Source organism: Phoca vitulina, unplaced genomic scaffold (assembly GCF_004348235.1).
Source record: "Phoca vitulina isolate PV1807 unplaced genomic scaffold, GSC_HSeal_1.0 scaffold36, whole genome shotgun sequence".
NCBI classification, from domain to species: Eukaryota; Metazoa; Chordata; class Mammalia; order Carnivora; family Phocidae; genus Phoca; species Phoca vitulina.
Genome location: NW_022589739.1, coordinates 9721763 through 9742130, shown reverse-complemented (window position 1 = coordinate 9742130; position 20368 = coordinate 9721763). Strand labels below are relative to the sequence as shown.

The 20368-nt window shown below is 41.3% G+C and overlaps 2 protein-coding genes across 2 annotated transcripts in view; one reads left to right on the top strand and one right to left on the bottom strand.

Annotated features, from left to right (window-relative positions):
• Positions 1-1942: 1942 nt before the first annotated feature.
• Positions 1943-20368, top strand: part of NLRP14 (NLR family pyrin domain containing 14) — a 33400-nt gene continuing 14974 nt past the window's right edge. The window contains 8 exon segments of the mRNA XM_032426830.1: positions 1943-2050; positions 3279-3570; positions 4346-4414; positions 8201-8911; positions 8914-9729; positions 9732-9792; positions 13517-13681; positions 16091-16258. Coding sequence (XP_032282721.1) covers positions 1943-2050; positions 3279-3570; positions 4346-4414; positions 8201-8911; positions 8914-9729; positions 9732-9792; positions 13517-13681; positions 16091-16258 — 2390 coding nt within the window.
• Positions 6446-7040, bottom strand: LOC116646540 (40S ribosomal protein S10-like). Its single transcript, XM_032427368.1, has one exon. The coding sequence runs from the start codon at positions 7006-7008 to the stop codon at positions 6511-6513; it is 498 nt and encodes a 165-aa protein (XP_032283259.1). The 5' UTR covers positions 7009-7040; the 3' UTR covers positions 6446-6510.

The window sequence follows — 20368 nt, the reverse complement described above, 5'->3', positions numbered from 1 at the left end:
ATCTAAGTGTCCCTCAAATAAAGAATGATCTGGCCAACAACGTTAGTAGTAGTAAGGTTGAGAAACTGCTATAGGAGATTCCATCAGAGCAACCAAGAAAGAAAATCAGGCAAGAGTGTATGAAAAGGGTGAGAATATCCTGTTTTCTAGATAAAATGTCACTTCCCCCAAACTTTCTCATCTCTACCCTTTCTAGAAAAGAATCCCTCCTTCGTGTTCTAGAGTACTACTAGAGCTCAGAAAAATTGCCATTACATATTTAGAGGTCCTCCTCTTCCCAAAGCCCGGTGTTCAGTGCAGGGTCCAGTATCACAGAACATGGTCACACAGATTGCATTTAACCCCGAATTCCCTGTGCCTAGAAAAATAAAGTGAAATTAAAAGGCAGTGTTACCTGGTAGAAAGAGAATGAGCTTTGTAGTTTGATTGGCTACTTGTCAACTCTGTAACCTAGGCAAGTTTCAGGACTGTTTTTAAGACTAAAGAAAATTTTCATAAAGAACCTATACACTGTAGATCTTCAACAAATGTCATTATTGTGCACTGAATGAATATTTTGAACAAATGTGCTTTAATTATAAGGGGCAAACATTTACACCAATAAATTTGCAAATTGAAATAAATCCTCTTAGACCATTGATTCCCATTTTAGTTCAGAATATGTTGGAATTTATGATATGCCTTGACATAAGAAGAGCAACCCCAGAGAAGTTTTCCTCTTCCCAAAAATATAAACAACGGAAGACCACAGAACAAAAATAACAGTTCCTTTCAGAACAGCATAAAACCTTTGGGAAGGAGGCCAGAGTATATGGTACTTTCTCTCAGAATAGTAGACCTCATGTAGTAGTAGAAACCCAGTAGGATTCAGAACCACACAGATCTTGGCTCACAGAGACGCCTGAAAAGACAAGAGGAAAATGAAGAAAGTGTGGTATTATGAAAGCAAAGGGGAAAGAGAACATCAAGCAGTAAGGCATTGTTAAAACAGTAATTATTATATGTATGGCACCCTGTAAGTTAGGTGCGTGCATTAACTTCTAATCTTTACAGAGGTAGGGACTGTTCTTTTTCTTGCTTATAGATATGACCGTTGAATCCAAAAATAAATACCTATTGGGTTTTGCAACAGGGTGGTAATTGGTATAAGTTATCTCAGTGGAATTCTGGTTGCAAAAGTGAGATTGCAGTGGATTGTGGAGGAATAATAGGTTACATATAGAAGACTCTGAAGAAGTTTGAGCATGAAGATGAAGCAGAAGTGGAGTAAAGGGAACATTTATGTAAGACTAGAGTTGGACATGTTTATATGTCATTGAGACTACTGAGTGGTCAGGGAGAAGCCTTTTGGTCCTGGAGAAATTTCAGTGTTCCTTTGAAGTTTCCTCAAATTTATTCCTTTTTGCTTCTTCTTAAAAAATTACTATGGAACCTGTTTTGGTCACATCCTAATCTAGAATCTAGAATATTTCTTCAGTGCAGTTAAAAAAAAAAAAAGACAAGTTCCTAAAATAGTTGATTGCTTCCTAATTACTGTAGGATAAAGTCCTGATTTACTATGTAATTTTGAGGTAATTCACTTTCTGCTTAAGTAAAATCCCCCTTCTGTACATTTTTATTTCCCTCATCCTTCTTTTACAGGCCCATTACCAAGATTAGGGTTAAGTATTTTGGAGGACGGAAGGATCTCAGTTCTGTCTGTATTACTTACTAGCTCTGCCTCTCTAACCAGTTACTCAAAAGGAGATGAGGCACTTGACACAGTTTAAGTGATTAACTGGAGGTACCTGTGCTGAATAAGAAACTGTATAAGGCTCTTAAGTGGCTGATAGATAAAAGGAAAACCGCCTCAAAAGAAGAGGATTTGATTGTATTGGAAGAACTGTCACAGTGGGAGGGAGGGCAAGAAATTGCTCCGTTACCTGGAAGGTATTAGGAGAGAATGGGTTATAGGAGCCTGCGGGTTAAGTGTAGAGTAGTCCTTGCTGATAAAGTCTGGAGTGAGCATCAGAATGAAATGTTGGAGTGGAACATGGTCATGGGAGCTGAGGTCAGTGATGTGAGAGAATGTGGTTTTGGGTGAGCTTTAATGTGGAACACTTCCAGACTATGTGCAGTGTTGGGGAGTGGGTGTGGAAGGAGCTCGTGAGCTGGAAACGCAGACTCTCACTGGCTGTGTATGGATTTGTGACCAGAGATGACAGGACAAAAAGAGCTAGATGGTGGCATATTCCAGTTGTTTGTTCTTCAAGAGTAATGATGTGTTGGTGGGGGTGCAATAACAATGCTTTATGGGCTGAGATACATGTTGGGTGTTGGTCAGGGAGTGAAGGCATGAGGAGAGTTGCCGGTACTTAGGAGCCTGGTCTGTGCCAGGTGATAGATGAACTCTACCTCATTTAATCCGTACTGCAGTTCTCTGAGGGTGATTCTGATCTCCTCACTTCAGGAGAGTAAACTGAGGCTCAGAGAGATGAATTGCCTTTATTTCTTACAGCTCTTAAGTTGTGGGACTGGGAGTAACTTTAGAAAGGTGGAAGAAACCTACAGTGGTCTGTATTAAAGGAATGTTTTTGTGACAGCAAATGTAGTACAGGGGACACCAAATACTGAGCCTAACACTGGGGCTTCAACACGTGTTTGTGGAATTAATCTATATTTTTATAGGCATTTTGTTTTCTAATCCTTTCCATCAGTCCTGTTTATTCATATTCTTTTTTTTTAGATGAACCTGTTATTTTTTTTTTAGTTTAACTTTAGCTCTTTCTTTTTCTTTTTCTTTTTAAGATTTTATTGACAGTGAGAGAGAACACAAGCAGGGAGAGCAGGAGAGGGAGAAGCAGGCTCTCCGCTGAGCAGGGAGCCTGATGTGGGACTCAATCCCAGGACTCTGGGATCATGACCTGAGCCGAAGGCAGATGCTTAACCGACTGAGCCACTGAGGTGCCCTAGCTCTTCTTTTCCCCCCACTACTCCCCCAGCCCCCCCTGCTCCTCCCTTCCCTCCTGCTCCCCCCGCCCCGCTCCCCCTCTCCTCCCCCACCCCAGAGAGAGGGTGTTCAGGGGGGAGGGGCAGAGGCAGAGGAAGAGAGAGTCTTAAGCAGACCCTGCACTGAACTTGGAGCCCTACACGGGGCTCCATCTCACGACCCTGAGATCACCACCTGAGCAGAAACCAAGAGTCGGACACTCAACAGACTGTACCACCCAGGTGCCCCTATTCATGTTCTTCTGATTGTTTTTCTCCCACTGAAGCCTGAATACTGATCCGTGAGCAAGATAACAGATGGGTCGTCGTCTTCCTTCTTTCCTGACTTTGGGCTGCTATTGTATTTAGAAGAGCTAAACAAAGAGGAATTGAATAAATTCAAGTTACTTTTAAAGAATGAGACTGTGGAGCCCAGGGACTGCCAGATACTCTGGGCTGATGTGAAGAAGGCCAATCGAGAAGACCTGGCTAATTTGATGAAAAAATATTATCCCGGGGAGCAAGCCTGGGATGTGGCTCTCAAAATCTTTGGCAAGATGAACCTGAAGGATCTGTGTGAGAGAGCAACAGCAGAGATCAACTGTGAGTGATGCTGGGGACCTATCTGGGGCTGGGGGAAGGGTGTGCTTCCTGAGGCCCATCGGCATGATTCTCTGAAAGGGACTTGGGGATTAAACCATTGTTGGATCATCTGAAAAACCCTGAAGATGCAGGAGGGTTTTGAGTGCTATTACTCAGCCTGGCTCCTTAATTGGGAGTAATTCAGCCATCTTGTACCAGTTAGGATGATTAAAGGAATTGAATGGTAAGAATTGTCCCATCTAGTGTTCCTTTGCCTGAACTGCAAATAGTCATAGGTTGCATTAAATTTTAAATAACTTAAAATAGGATTTAAAATCTTTGCTAAAATATGAGGAATGGGCAAAATATTAAGGGGCATAAGCCAAGCTGATATTTTTGGTCATTCCTAAGTATGAAATATTAGACATCAAAAATTTCTTTCTTGTGTTCTTTACAAGGCTTTACAGCTACAAAGTTGTATTCATTATTTCCCTGGAGCCTCACCATATTCCTGTGAGGTCAGTGTAGACAAGGAAGCAGGTTTAGACTAAGGCACCTGCCCTCAAGTTACAGGATGGAGGGTCTGGCAAGAGGTCCCTGCTCCAGTGTTGTTGATACCACATCACTTCTCCCTTAGCTAAGCTGGTGGAGTCTGAGGCTCTGTTGGCTCCAGTTTTCTTAAGCCCAGATGTCATAAAAATGGACTGCTGAGGACAATTCTGGCCCCTGTTCTAGCTATCACTAAAGCTCCCCTTGTCTTTGGTGAATCTCCCAATGCTGTTGGAACCTGTCACAGGGACAGCCCAGACCATGGGACCAGAGGATGCCAGGACACAGGAGGAGCATGATCAGGAGGCAGTGGAGGGTGAGTAGATGTGTTTTGTTTTCAGATTTGGGAGGAGCTTGAGGGTTTGAAGTGTAATAGGGGTTTATGCCCCAGGGGACAGTTGATGATTATTCAAAAAGAGTCAACAAAACTGGCTGTCTGGCCAAGGTCAGAATCAGGGCCATGTTAATTCAGGGCCTCAGTAAGAGGAGTATTTGGAAATGCCCAGTTGGAAGTTCATAGTCTGATGAAGAAGGGTATATTCATGTCTCATTTTACAGATTAAAGAGTCCCTGAGTTTGGAAAGGACTGTTGGGTTTATCACAACCACTTTCTTCCTTTAGAAATGATCCTGTAATTAAGTTCCAGGAGTGGTGACCAACTAGTCCATATAGAATGTAGTTTCTAGAACCAGGTCTTCTTAGTCTTACTTCAATACCATTTCCATTCCCCCTAATTTGTTTCAAATTCTATGTAGTTGAATTCTAGTTTGTATAAATAGAATTACAGTAGAAAGAAAACTGGACCAGGTGAGAAATCATTCTTAACCCAGCTATGCTGTTTTCTGATGGGCCACATTATTTCATTCAAGAAGTAATTGAGACCTAGTTTATTCCAAGCACTAATAAATAAAAATTGCTTATTGTGTTAAATGATCTTGAAGATAACTTTCTGCTTTGACCTTAATTTCTGATTTGGTATAAGGAAGTTTATTCTTATGGTATTTATTACTGGCCATAAATTTAGGAAATCAGGATTCCACCTCATAGAAGTTAACTGTTAGAAAATGGAAGATAAATAAAAGTATAACGAAGAAAGTAAAAATCATCCTCATAATCCCAATTTTCTTTTGAGTACTGCACTGTACAAGATATCATACCATGAAGAGTATCTGCCTTGTAATACATACCTTCTGGAGGAGAGCTAAGCATAAACTAGTGGGACATGAATTATGTTAAATGTTTGTACTGAATGCCCTGGTAGAACAAAGAAAAGAATTACTTACTTTAAAAAATATACTTTGTGAGATATGCTGTGAAAAATATACCATGTTTTGAGAAATATGAAAGAGAACTATTCTAGCATTGGGGTTCACAGAGGGTTTCTCTGAGATAGTGACATTTAAGATCTAAAGAAGGAATCAGACTTAACTAGGGTGAAACGGTTTTCATTCTGCTTGGACACTTGGGAATATTTTTTGAATTTTAATTCCAGTACAGTTAACACAGTATTATATTAGTTTCAGATGTACAATATAGTGATTCCACAATTCTGTACATTAGTGTTCATCACGATAAGTGTCCTCTTGATCCCCTTCACTTATTCCACCTATCCTCCTACCCCCCTCCCCTCTGGTAACCATCTGTTTGTTCTCTATAGTTAACAGTCTGTTTCTTGGTTTATCTCTTTTTTTTTTTGGTCCATTTATTTTGTTTCTTAAATTCCACATATGAGTGAAATCCTGTGGTATTTGTCTTTGACTTATTTCACTTAGCATTATATTCTCTAGATCCATCTGTGTTGTTGCAAATGTCAAAATTTCATTCTTTTTATGGCTGAGTAGTATTCCATTGTATACATACACCATTTATTTATCCATTCATCTATCAATAAACATTTGGGCTGCTTCCATGTCTGGCAATTGTAAGTAATGCTGCAATAAACATAGGGGTGCATATATCTTTTTGAATTAGTGTTTTCATATTCTTTGGGTAAATACCCAGTAGTGGAAGTACTGGATCATATGGTAATTGTTTTTAATTTTTGGAGGAACCTGCATACTGTTTTCCACAGTGTCTGCACCAGTTTGCATTCCTACCAACAGTGCACAAGGGTTTCTTTTTCTCCACATCCTCACCAACACCTGTTGTTTCTTGTGTGTTAATTTTAGCCATTCTGACTGGTGTGAGGTGATAACTCAGTATGGTTTTGATTTGCATTTCCCTGATGATGAGTGATGTTGAGTATCTTTTCTTGTGTCTGTTAGCCATCTGTATGTCTTCTTCGGAGAAATGTCTGTTCCAGTCTTCTGCCCATTTTTAACTGGATTATTTGTTGTTGTTGTTTTTTTTTTTTTTTTTTTTTTTTAATTTTTCTCTGGCTACGAATTTACTCAACACAAAACATCTCCAACTTTACTGAGGTGGCTGACCACGTCCACGACCAAATCCGCCTCTAAACTGGAACTCAGTTGCTGACCCAGCCCCGGCCTCAGCTTTCTTGTCGGCACCAGGGGGCACAGCGCTTCGTCTGTAGGTGTCTCTGTCAGCTTCCCCTCGTGTGAGTCTTGCAGGTCGCTCTCCCTCCAGACCTTTGGGCCGTGGTCGGCCAGTCTCAGGGTGGCTGCGGCGCAGAGTGGCAGGCACAATCTCGGGGGGCAGGTGGAGATAATCACGGAGATACTGGATGCCCTCGTTGGTAAGGTACCAGTAGAAATGTCTCCAGGCAAACTGTTCCTTTACGTAGCCTCGTGATTTGAGAGACTGCATGGCCTTCATGACGTGAAGGTTGGGCACATTCTTGTCTGCCAGCTCAGGATGTTTGGGCATGTGGACATCCTTCTTGGCCACCATCACTCCCTCCTTGAAAAGGAGTTCATAAATGGCAATTCGGTTCTTCTTGGGCATCAACATCTCGGCGGCTGCTACGTCTGGGGCCGGAGCTGGAAAGCGGATTATTTGTTTTTTTGATGTTGAGTTGTAGAAGTTCTTTTTAATGTGAAGTAATCCCTACACCCAACATGGGGCTTGAACTTACAAACAAGAGTCAGTCACATGCTCCACCGACTGAGCCAGCCAGGTGCCCTGAGTTGTAGAAGTTCTTTATATAGTTTGGGTACTAACCCTTTATCATATATATGCTTTGCAAATATCTTCTCCCATTCAGTAGGTTGTATTTTAGTTTTGTTGATTTGCTTCCTTTGCTGTGCAGAAGATTTTTATTTTCCTGTGGTCCTGGTAGTTTATTTTTGCCTTTTGTTTCCCTTGCTTGAGAAGACATATCTAGGAAAGGGAATACTTTTTTTTTTTAAATATTCTTCAGGCTATGCTTCAATGTTCATTTCTATTAATGTTTTACTATAAAGTGGATTATTTTGATCTGTGGATTCAGATATATCTTCAGGTCCTCCCTGGCTGTCGCTGTTAATTGTGTTCTTTTTTCATCTGGGTGATGACTCTGTTCTCCATATAGTCTTCTTTTTTTTCTCTGTAGAGAAAAGTACAAAGAAAACCTATTTCTTTTTTTGTTTTATTTAAATTCAAGTTAGTTAACATACAGTGTATTATTAGTTTCAGGAAGAGAAATTAGTGATTTATCAGTTGCATATAACACCCAGTACTCATTACATCAAGTGCCCTCCTTAATGTCCTTCACCCAGTTACCCCATCCCTCGCACCCCCCCTCCCCTCCAGCAACCTCAGTTTGTTTCCTAGAGTCTAGCATCTCTTATAGTTTATCTCCCTCTAGATTTTCATCTTTTTATTTTACCTTCCCTTCCCCATGTTCATCTGTTTTGTTTTTAAATTTCACATATGAGTGAAATCATATGGTATTTGTCTTAAGAGAACATATTTCTAGTGTGAATCTAATTTTTACTTTCCACCCCAGATTCATCCTTCTGCATGACCAGTTTTGTTTTTTCAGTTTCTTATGCGGGTTTTAAATCTACAGGAACCTTTGTTTGTTTTACTTACATTCTTTTCTAAACCAGCTGCACTTTGATTTGAGCCGAGCTGAGTGTTCTTAACACTGCAGTTCATAGAATTTGCTTTGATCATGTGTATCTTTGTTTTCTTTTTTTTTTCATGCTGTATTCTGACTTAGGTGATGGAACAGAATACAGAATCCAAATAAAGGAAAAATTTTGTATCATGTGTGATAAGAAGTGTTTGTTGGGAGAACCTAAAGATTCCCATCCTGGAGTTGCTCAGGAAGATCGAGAACTGTTGGAACATCTGTTCGACGTGGATGTGAAAACCGGTGAGCAGCCACAGACAGTCGTGCTCCAGGGGGCTGCTAGAGTTGGGAAAACAACCTTGGTGAGAAAAGCAATAGTAGATTGGGCCCAGGGCAGTCCCTATCAGCAGAGGTTTAGCTATGTTTTTTATTTCAATGCAAGAGAAATCAACCAGTTGAGAGAACGAAGGTTTGTTCAAATGATATCCCAGGACTGGCCCAGTACGGAAGGTTTCATTGAAAGGATAATGTCCCAGCCGAGTAGTCTCCTTTTTATTATTGATAGTTTTGATGAACTGAACTTCGCCTTTGAGGAACCTGAGTTTGTGCTATGCAAAGACTGGACCCAGGTACACCCAGTGTCCTTCCTTACGAGTAGTCTGCTGAGGAAAGTGATGCTCCCTGAGTCGTGTTTATTGGTGACAACGAGACCTATAGCTTGTAAGAAACTAAAGCCTTTGTTGAAGAACCAGCGTTCTGTAGAGCTGCTGGGTATGTCCAAGGTTGCAAGAAAGGAATATATTTACCAGTTTTTTGAAGACGAGAAGAGGGCCTTGCAGGTATTCAATTCACTAAGAAGCATGAGATGCTTTTCAGCATGTGCAAAGTCCCCCAGGTGTGCTGGGCCATCTGCACCTGTCTGGAACAGCAGATGGAGATGGGTAGTGATGTCTCATTAACCTGCAAAACAGCCACAGCTCTGTTCACTTGCTATATCTCTAGCCTCTTCCCACCAGTAGATGGAAACTGTCCTAGTCCACCCAACCAAACCCAACTGAGGAGCCTGTGCCACTTGGCTGCCAAAGGAGTGTGGACTATGACATCTGTGTTGTACAGGGAAGATCTCAGAAAGCATGCATTAACTAAATGGGATGTGTTGATTTTCCTGGACATGAGTATTCTTCAAAAGCACACGGAGTATGAAAATTGCTATGTGTTCACCCAACTGCATGTTCAGGAGTTTCTTGCAGCTATGTTCTATATGTTGAAAGACAGTTGGGGGACCAGGGACAATTCCCTTCAGTCTTTTGAAGATTTGAAGCTATTGCTTGAAAGCAACAGTGATCAAGATCCCCATTTGATGCAGATGAAATGCTTTTTGTTTGGCCTTTTGAATGATGATCTAGTAAAACAACTGGAGACAACTTTGAACTGTAAAATGTCACTGGAGATAAAAAGGAAGATCCTTCAGTGGCTCGAGATACTGGGGAACAGCGAACATTTTCCAGCACAGCTAGAATTTCTGGAGTTGTTTTTCTATCTGTATGAGACTCAAGATGAAGCCTTTATAAGCCAGGCAATGAGATCTTCCCAAAAGTTTGTCATTGATGTTTGTGGAAAAGTCCATTTACTTGTGTCTTCATTCTGCCTTAAGCACTGCCAATGTTTACGGACCATAAATTGTCTGTAACTGTGTTATTTGAGAAGATGTTAAACTCAAGCCCCCCAGCTGAACTTCGGTAAGTGGGGAAGTGCCCTGTCAGGGGAGTGAGGGAAGGAAATTTCATCAGTGGGAGGGGAGGGGAATTGTTTAGCAGAGGTCCCAGAGCTAGGATTACCCTTTAGAGTTGTCCCACCTTGAGGCAAGGAGGCCAAACACTAAAATCCCTCACTGACCAGTCATGGTTAGTGGTGAGGAAAGGACAAAAACTTTTCTGAAGTGACTGTCTTGGCCTGAGAGCAATCCCAAGAAAGGGGCATGGCTGAGAGCAATCACCTGGCAACACTCTCAACAGCTAGAAATAATCTTTAGTCCTCAGGGAAGGATGTGACCTAGCACAAAGTTGGATCCACTATGGTACGTATATTTAACTTTTAAAAAGAATGCATTCTGGAAGGACTAGGGACCAGGAATTTCTTGCTAAAGCTATTTGACACAGGGCATCTGTCTGGGCTATGTCCCTCACGTTCCCCATTGCCTAGACATAGGTCAGCCTTTGCTTTGTAGTTCATCAAAGGTCTCAGCCCTTTAACACCTAACAGGAGAGTCTGATTTGGGTAAGAAATAGTAGGAGCCGAATGAATATTTTGAAAGAATAAATGAATCTAAATAATCTAAAATAAATGAAGTGTTTGATGCCTATTTTACCCTCTTCTCTTCCATGAGTTGTCTTTTCTGACTCTATCCATCTACGTCTAAGGGAAGAATTGAACTATGGGATTACCTCTGGATCTAACTGAAATTGAGGGCTTACTATGCGGTATATAGTTATATAGTACATGGGGTATTTAACCAATTATACAATTTGATGCTGGTCAAAAGCATATCTCAGTTTATTTTTGAGAATACCAAACTGCAATTCAGAGAAGTTCACCTAGAAAGTAAGTGTACCATTATTGATTCAAGCACACATCAGATAATAGCTAGCATCTGCTTGACACATGCCCAACAGTCTTCTGAGGCCCACCTCAATTCATCTCTCAACAATCCCAGGAACATGCTGTTATTTCCATTTTGCTAGTAAAAACCCTGAGGTACCAAGAAGATATCAACTTGACTGAGGTCACACATCTGATTGTCAAGTCCTTGGTTTTCCAGCTTGACCCACGCTGCCTCCTTGCCTTTACGTACAGTTGCAGAACCATATCTCTTATAAGGACCTACATTTTTATTTCTCTTCCGCTGTGGGAGTAGAATTGTAGGCTGGGATGCTGTGACCTTTACTGTCCTTGGGGTGTTGTAAATAATCTCCTTTAGTCTGTTTTCTCAATTCTGACTTAGTGGTTCTGTTAAGAGCTGTGATTGAACCCAGGGCATTAGAACGTATTTTATGCCTAATAATATTAGGAAGGCATTCTGGCCATTATACTGTTAGTCCTCATGCTACCTTCCCCTCATCTGTGTTCTAGTGTTACCTAATATTAGAGTTGGCGTTGTTGCTAAAGTGAGTCTGAGAACCCAGTGTTTTGAGAGGCACATTATAGGTCAGTCAGTGTCTTCTATAACATAACAACATTGTAAATTTAACAGTATCTCTGTCTTATTCACCATTAAACCCTATGGCATTTTTACATAGTAAGCACTTAAATGTTTGAATGATTTATTGCCTAGTTTTGTCAAATTTAAGACCTCAGGTGATGTAGAGACCAGCACTCTGCAATGTTATTCAATCCAAGGTAAGTAAGGTATGGGGGTATCAATATTTTTTTTTTAAAGATTTTATTTATTTATTTGACAGAGAAAGAGAGAGAGAGACAGTGAGAGAGCGAATACAAGAGGGAGAAGCAGGCTTCCCGTAGAGCAGGAAGCCCGACGCGGGGCTCGATCCCAGGACCCTGGGACCATGACCTGAGCCGAAGGCAGCCGCTTAACGACTGAGCCACCCAGGGGCCCCTGGGGGAATCAATATTTATTGAGTAGTGACTGAGATCAGGATATGCCACCTCAAAATACGTCACTTTTCCAAAAGAAGTATTTTGAGCCGAAGGCATAGGAGTTCCTGAAACCCCTTACCTCCTAGAAGCAGAACCTCCAAAAAGAACTCAACTGTCTTCAGTCCCCTCCCTGGAAGCAATTTCTCTACTTTCTTCTTGGAGACAGAAGTCTGGTGAGGAGAGCAATCACCTGGTAATTCTCTCAACAGCTAGAAATAATCTTTAGTCCTCAGGGAGGGATGTGACCTAGCACAAAGTTGGATCCACTATGGTACGTATATTTAACTTTTAAAAAGAATGCACTCTGGAAGGACTAGGGACCAGGAAGTTCTTGCTAAAGCAAGGTATGGCCCCATACCCAGGCAGACACTGTCACAAACTATCATGTCTCATCTGTTCTCTTTAGGGTCGATTTATCTTTCCAACAGGTCATTGGTTTTTCCACAAGTGCCTTTTATCCCCCTGCCTTTTTCCTGCTGAATTAGTTATATAAACCCCAAATTCTATCTACCCCTTTAAATTACTCCTCACTAATTTCACCCATGCGTATCCGCAGTGCACATGCTAATACAACTTGTATGCTTTTCTCTTGTTAATCTGTCTCTTGTCAGTCTAATTTACAGGGCCCCAGCTAGAAGCTAGGAGGGCACAAGGAAAAAGATACTTTTTCCCTCTCCTACAGCAGCTGTTTGTATAAGGCAACATGCTAGACTTTTATATATTTTAATATGAATGAGGGCAGCTACCAATTGTAAGCACTTACAGGGGAAAACATTTGCCAACCATTTTCTGCAGATTGTCCTAATCTTCACAGTAATCCTAAGAAAGAGATACTATTCTCTTCGTTGTTTCAGAAGCAGTGCATAAGTTAGTAGCACTGCCGGAATCACCCATGTTAGTGAGTGGCAGAGTTGGGACTCAAGACTCTCTTATAGAGCTTATGCTTGTAATCATAAGGCTATCCTCTATTTTGTTCCTTATTAACCTGTGTTTATAATGAGCTTATTGAAAATATGCCTAATAGTTAAATTATACAACATTTACAGATTTACAGAGTGCTTTTGCGTATGCACTAAACTTGACTGTTAGATCCTCACAATCCTGTGAAGGGAGATGGAATTCCCATTTCATAGATGAAGAAAGCTCAGAGTTCATAGAACTGATGTGACTTACCTAAAGTCAGGTAGCTAGTAAACTGGAGAACTGCAGCTCGTAACCCATGGTTCTTAATCTCCACCCCCGTGCCTGGATCTCTACCCACTACACCTATGCTTACTCTTTGTGGTCTTAGATTATTTTTCTTCTTGATACTTGCTCTTTGGCTATTGGAAGACCTCTGTCATCCTTCCTAAGTCTCGTCCTCCAAAACGAAGTCTCTAGGCTAACTTTGTGTGTTGTGTTGAAGGGGTGAGGGAGTTATTGGGCGAACAAAGCCTCCCGGAGTGCCAAGAGGAAAACTGTTGGGTGGACTGCACCCACGCAAGACCTGCACTGATGCACTCGCCATTTCTAGAATAACTTACTTCCACCCAGGGGCTCCTGGGTGGCTCAGTCAGTTAAGCGGCTGCCTTCGGCTCAGGTCATGATCCCAGGGTCCTGGGATTGAGTCCCGCGTTGGGTTCCTTGCTCAGCGGGGAGCCTGCTTCTCCCTCTGCCTGCCGCTTCCCCTGCTTGTGCTCTCTCTGTCAAATAAATAAAATCTTAAAAACAAAAAAACAAAACAACTTCCACCCAATACCATCTTCTGAGACTTGCCTGGGCTGAAATAGATACATCGATCTTGTGTTTTTCTTGATTATTTAGGCGAAGGGATGGTGGTCACTTTACTCATTACTGGCAAGATCTCTGTTCTGTGCTTCATACAAATGAGCACTTGAGAGAACTGGACCTGTGTCATAGCAACCTCGATGAATTAGTCACGAAGACTTTTTATCAAGAACTGAGGCACCCAAACTGTAAACTACAAAAACTCTTTTAAGTTTGGCATGAGAAAATTTCGTGGAGTTATTTCAACTTCTTTGTCCCACCTCCCGCTACTACTTATTAGGGAGATCCAAGGATAAACAAACACTTAAAATCCACTGTGTAAAATATTCTAAGAACACCCACAGTAGAAACCTCAGGGGATGTGGGAGCATAACTAGCTTGTTCTGGGAAAGATTGCTTGGAGCGTAGAAGCTGTTGACATGTGGTTTTTGAGGCTTGATAGGAATTTTCTAGATGAACAACACAGAGCTAAGGCATTCTAGGCAACTCAACAGAGCACTTTCAAAGCTAAGTTCTAGAGCATACTATTTCATTTTTCTATTGAGTAATTTACATTTAATAAAATGCACAGTTATGTCTAGTTAAGTTTTGATGATTACATATACCTATGTAAACAATACTCAAAATAAGATAGAAAACACATCACCTCTGGAAGTTTCCTTCTACCCTCTTCTATTCAGTTTTCTTACCCCATGCAGTCTCAGCAGCAACCACTTTCTAACCTTTTATCACTATAGGTTAGCTTGTGCTGTTCCTGTAAATAATTGAGATTGTTTCATACAGTCAGTATGTACTTGCTGTGTCAGTATTCTTTTGCTCAACAAAATATTTTTAAAAATTTACCCATGTAGGTAGTTGCATGTTTCAATAGTATATTGCTAATGAGCATGCCATTGTATGATAGATTGCAACTCCTTCATTCTCTTTTGAATAGACCACCGGGCTGTTTCCAGTTTTGGCCATTATGAGTAAGGCTGCTAGGACTATTCTTGGACACATTTTTTGTGTGTGATACAGGTTTTCATCTCTTGGGCTAATATTTCAGAATGGAATCGCTAGTTCACAGATGGGTGTTAACTTGTTATAGGAAATTGCCGACTAGCTCTCTAGAGTGTTTGTACCATTTTCAGGCTTACCAGCAATATATGAAAGTCCCCGCTGCTCCTCGTCCTTGCCAACATTTGGTATTTCGGTCTTTATTGTATCTTAATTTGATTCTACAGGCCCTATCACTTATTTACATTAGCTGGTTTACACATCTTTCTCCTTGTCTACTGGCTGTACTAGGAGCTGGAACTGATCCTATTTAGTCCTATATTCAGTCCCCATCAATGTGCTCAAGGCCTAATCGGTGCTCAGTAATATGTACTGAATGCTAAACAAATGATTAGCACTGGAGATTGATGTTCTTTTTTGGGGGGGGCAGGCTTCCCCCTAAGTATTTCTGTTGGAATCTCCATGTTTTTAGTGAGATTGACCTTATGTTCCAAGTAACCAGATTTGGCCTGGTTTTGCACATCGATGTGAAAGGCGACTGCACAGAAGTCTTGATTAAGGGGGATTCCTGGAAATCCTCTTCCTTAACCCCCAGACATCTCCCCTACATTTCCCTTTCACTGCATGTCGCCAGTCTAAAGCCCTAACAAGAGCTACTGCCTTCTTTTGGGCTAAATGGCTTCCTCTTCTAGAATGCGAGGGCTCCTCGAGGGAGGACACCATGAAGGCGGCACTTAGTCTTTCCCACCATAGAGTGGCCTTCCTTTCTCAAGTCCCTTTTCCTTAACACATGAAATTGTACTTTCAATTTATATTTAGTGAGTGCTTCAGGCACTTTTACCAGATGATGATGGCTAGTGATGTAACAGGTAAAAGCTTTGTTTTCTTGTGCCTGGCCAGAAGGAGGGTGAGGGTAAAGGGTAGGTGGTGGGCAAAAGGGAGAAGAGGTGATATTACAAAGGGATGTTTTGAACAGTTAGCACTGTGAACATGCTGGGCATTGGGGGCTAGCAGAGGCACTTAGGGAAGAATCAGATATAGCTAACAGTGCCTGAGTAGCAGGTAACAACTAGGAAGAAAGATGGGCGTATTTAATTTCCTCCCATATTTAGCTGTGGGCTATCTTCGTACATCTAACAAAGTCCATGAGATGACAGCGTATTTTGCAGTAATATGTTTTGCTAATGATGCATCTCAAACAGTTGATAGTAACTATGAACTCACCTTGGGTTATTTTAAGGATTAAATATTGTGAATTAATGCTGTAATTGAAATATTTGGAATATCCCCCATTATTTGAGGTAGTTCTTACGGAATTGAGTTCAAAAACTCCCCTTCTGCTTTTCCTGATGTTATTACCTTCTTTTCCCTCAAGATCAAAAGAAGTTGAGAGTATCAGTTGTCAGGATGTAATGGACATCTAAGTTGTAATCCAACTGTTTTACTAAGCAACGTCCTGAAACTGATTTATAGCCACCCGTGAAATAGGAGAAACTCAAAGTAAGATAAGAAATGACAGGAATATTTAGATATCAAAGAGTTGGATTTGAAAAGCAAGGGAATGCTGTAACCAGGACAGAGATAATTTTGTAATTCCTCCTGCATATTTTTCCTCTGAAGGATGAGATTTCTTTCTTTCCCTGGCGGTTGTCAGGATATTGCTAGTTCTTTGACTCACAACCAGAATCTGATGCATCTTGATCTGAAAGGGAGTGATATAGGGGACGATGGAGTAAAGTCATTATGTGAAGCCTTGAAACACCCAGACTGTAAACTACAGAATCTGAGGTAAGTCATGAGTTATTTTTGTTATAATTGAGACTTTTGTCTGTCCAAATAGAATCTTACAGCCTTGATTTGCTGTTCATTGGGCCAGCTTCAATCTATTTTCACGATATGGAATAGCAGGAATCAGTAGATTCAGCGTGATTTCCTCCTGATAGGACTTTTAACTGCTCCCATCCCTTCACTGAGGACACCTCATTGTACAGTTCCATCTCTCCATTTCCTAAATTTAACAAAAAGACCCAGAATTTATAAAGATTTAAAATTTTTCATATTTCAGTGCAGCCATATGTTTATTCATTGTATCTTTGAATGCTTACAGGAAAGAATGCACTAGTGGTAACTAGGGGCAATGCTAAGCAGACTCAGTTTTACCTTTTTTTTTTTAAGATTTTTTTTTTTTTTAATTTTATTCATGAGAGACAGACAGAGAGGGAGGCAGAGGGAGAAGCAGGCTCCCCATGGAGCAGGGAGCCCCATGAGGGACTCGATCCCAGGGACCCTGGAATCACGACCCGAGCCAAAGGCAGACATTAACCAACTGAGCCATCCAGGCGCCAGCCCCGCCTTTTTTTTTTTTTTTTTTTTAATGAAGATGAGCTTTCCTTGTTTTGATAGTGAATCACCGTCACCTTATAATTGCAACTCGGTGACCCATACAGAAGGCCGAGGAGGAAGAGCACGGCACCTGGCAGCCGGCACAGTACTCCTGTGCTCTCACACACTGCGGAGCCTAGTGGTGGGTCTGCTTTTTTTCTGCAAGTGAGAGGGCTGGCAATCCTACTTGGTCCCCACACTGTGTGACCGAATTCAAGGGAGATCTTATTTTCCAATGAAAGGTTTTTAATTCAGTTTCTTACAAAACAAAACCAAAAGCAAAACAAAACAAAAATCCTTGCAGTAAATTTTACCTTAGAAGTTTTTATAATCCCTGGATTCACTTGGGGGTGGGGGAGGGTGGAGGGTGGAGGGTGGGGCAAGACAGAACCTCGATGTATGAAAGGCCAAGATAGGTCTGTATTTGTCAGAAGCAAATTATAAACCATACAAAGCACAAGGAACAAGACCTCCTTTTTGACAATAGGCAGGTGAACTATATTACCACTGGAGATTCTTTAAGTCTCACCAGGTTTTGTAGGATGAAATTCACTTTAGAGCATGTCTGGAAAGTTGCTGGATGCTTCTTGAACATGGGTTGAGTTCAGTTGTCAGCAGACCAGGTTGGTACTGGTTTTACTGTCTGTGAAGTAGTTTTAAGACATTGTGAAGAATTTTCAGTAACCTGCCACCTCTAGTCTGGAACCCAGGTGAGAAGTAGGTCATTGGTTCTTGCTACTAACATGTTAGTGGCAAAAAGCTGTTAAATGGAGGGGAAGATGTTTTCTCACGGCGGGAGCTGTGGGTCCAAGACAAAATGCCTTGGTACTTGACAGAGCAGCAGGACTTGGTAAGATCTTTTTCATCAGTTGACATTTGAATGTTTTCCACTGATGAGCCTTGATGAGACCCAGTTAGTAGGCTTTCAAATAGGAAGCCATCCATCTGGGTCAATTAGTTAGGGCTCCTTGTACCAGTAAACAATGTTTTGGCAGCAGAAGTCATCAGAGCTTTGTAATTCTTGAACATGGCATTATGTAGGATTGGACGTTCTCCCATTGTGGCTGACCCCTGGAAGTAATCGATAGTCTTATAGACCTCCTATTAACACTATGGGAAAAGTTTCAGTTTTATGCTTGCTTTAGACCCCATAACAGCTATGGACAGTCGACTGGCCACAGTAGTCTGGTTTGTGCATAGATCATGCTGAGCTCAACATTGCAGAATTGCATTTTGATATTTTAGTTTCCCACTGATTCTAGATGATGTGAGCAGTGAGAGTATTGACAAATTAGTAGGTCTTTGCCAGGCTGCCTCACAAAAATATTCCCAATTACCATAGGGACTTTGCAAATTTAAAGTATTTAAGAAAACTTTAAATTGCTGAGAGACTCCTATTATCCCTTGTACATGAGCATACTGGAAAGGTACATATAATCACGAATTTTCATGTGACTATTTCACTGTAATATTTACTAAATGTTCCCCTCTGGTAGGGGAGAAAGATCTATTCTCCTTGTCCTGATAACTTTTCCACATGTGGGCCTGATAATAGGGTAGCTTTTAAAATATGTTGAGCAAATAAGGGAAAAAACAAAAATCTTGGGCATACTAGTAACACCTCGTTGTGCCCAGAAGAACTTCTTTTTTTTAAGATTTTTTATTTATTCATTAGAGAGCACAGAAGAGGGCAGGGTCAGGATAGGGAGAAGCAGGCTCCCCACTGAGCAGGGACTCTGGGCTCAGTCCCAGGACCCCAGGATCATGATCTGAGCCGAAGGCAGATGCTTAACCAACTGAGCCACCCAGGCACCCTACTTTGTCATTTTAATCTTTTTTTCCCCTTCCTTTTTGGGGTGTTTCTCAAATTGTCATTGATTTTTGTTCTTTATTGCTTGAAATACAGATTTCAGTTTTCTCTTGTTTTTTTAAATCTGTTGCACTGTTTTTATCTTAAACCTGCTCCCTTTCTCGGTTGGATCTCCACTTAGGATGTGCTCTTCTTTCAGAGAATTTGCATCTTTTTATGTACGTTTAAAATGTAAAGCAAGCCGTTCTAAACATTTTCCTCTGTTTCCCCATTTTCTCTTTTTCATAAATGTACTTATTTTCTGTCCCTTAGTTAAGCTTTAATATTTTATCCACAGGCCCCATAATATTGGAATCTTTTTCCTTCTAGAAGAGCTCTGTCCAAATCCAATGTTTCCCTTGTTTCTCTAACTGCCTTCTTGGCTGCTGATATAATATCCCTTTGTATCACTCTATTCGGGCTGCTATAACCAAATACCACCGACTGGGTGGCTTAAACAAATCTATTTCTCACAGTTCTGGAGCCTGGAAGTTCAAGATCAGGGTGCCGGTGGGGTGCATTTCTGGTGAGGCTTCTCTCTTAAGCTTGTAGGTAGCCCCTTCTCATGGTGTCTTCACGTGCCTTTTTTGTGTGTGCACATTCCTGGTGCCTCTCTCCTTATATGGACACCGGTCCTGTTGGATCAGGAGTCCCCTCTTATGACCTCATTTAACCTTAATTATCTCCTTAAAGGCCTTGTCTCCAAATACAGTCACATAGGGAGTTCAGGCTTCAACATATGAATTTTGGGGAACACAGTTCAGTCTGTAACACCTTTTCAGGGCAAGTTGAGGTTTTCAGCCTTAGGCTGTGTCCTAAGTCATCCATTGAGGTCTAATTCTGGACTGAGGAGGGAGCTTCTCTTTCCTACCTATATACACCCTTATTTTGATGAAGAGAACCAATTCCTGAGAGACTGAGTTGATAAGTGCTTGATTCAAAGAAGTAACTAGAGCAATTCCAAGTTCCTGGAACTCCTCTTATTAGGAGCTGGTATCAAGCCCAGCCTTCTCCCAGCCCAAGCTATCTCTAAATAGGAGTCTCTAAGAGTGTGGGCCCTACATGCACTTCTTCCTTCTTCTGCTTCCCTTCTTTATTTTTAGAAAGTATATTATTTCTGATCCTCTTCTTGTTTCTACTCTTAAGGACTGGGTTCCTCAGAAAACATGAATTGACTCCTGACTCCCATGAGTAGGTGAGCTCTTACTGTGGGAATCACAGCTTTTGCTCCTGACTTCCTGCCCATTTGTTTCAGAAGTCAGAGTGTAAGGACACAGCATCCTTCAGTGCACCTTCCATGTTGTAGTTGGAGGAAAGTCCTCCTAGCTTAAAATAAGAGTATCATTTAAAAATATTTTTTAGGGGGGCCCCTGGGTGGCTCCATCAGTTAAGCGTCTGACTCTTGATTTCAGCTCAGGTCATGATCTCAGGGTCATGGGATCAAGCCCCTCAGTGGGGAGTCTGCTTAAGGATTTTCTCTCTCCCCGTCCCATGTGCACACTCTTGCTCTCTCTCAAATAATAAATCTTTAAAAAATACTTTTGGTGTGTTCATATGTATTTTCATAGGGAATTGGGGAGGTGGGGATGGAAGAGACAGGCCTCCAACCCCTCCCTTCCTGATGCTCTATCAGAGCCTTGTGCTAATTAAAGAACTCACTCCAAGTA

What these genes read in the sequence shown, in the direction of transcription:
- LOC116646540 (XM_032427368.1), bottom strand. Translation starts at nt 7,008, where the DNA reads ATGTTGATGCCCAAGAAGAACCGAATTGCCATTTATGAACTCCTTTTC.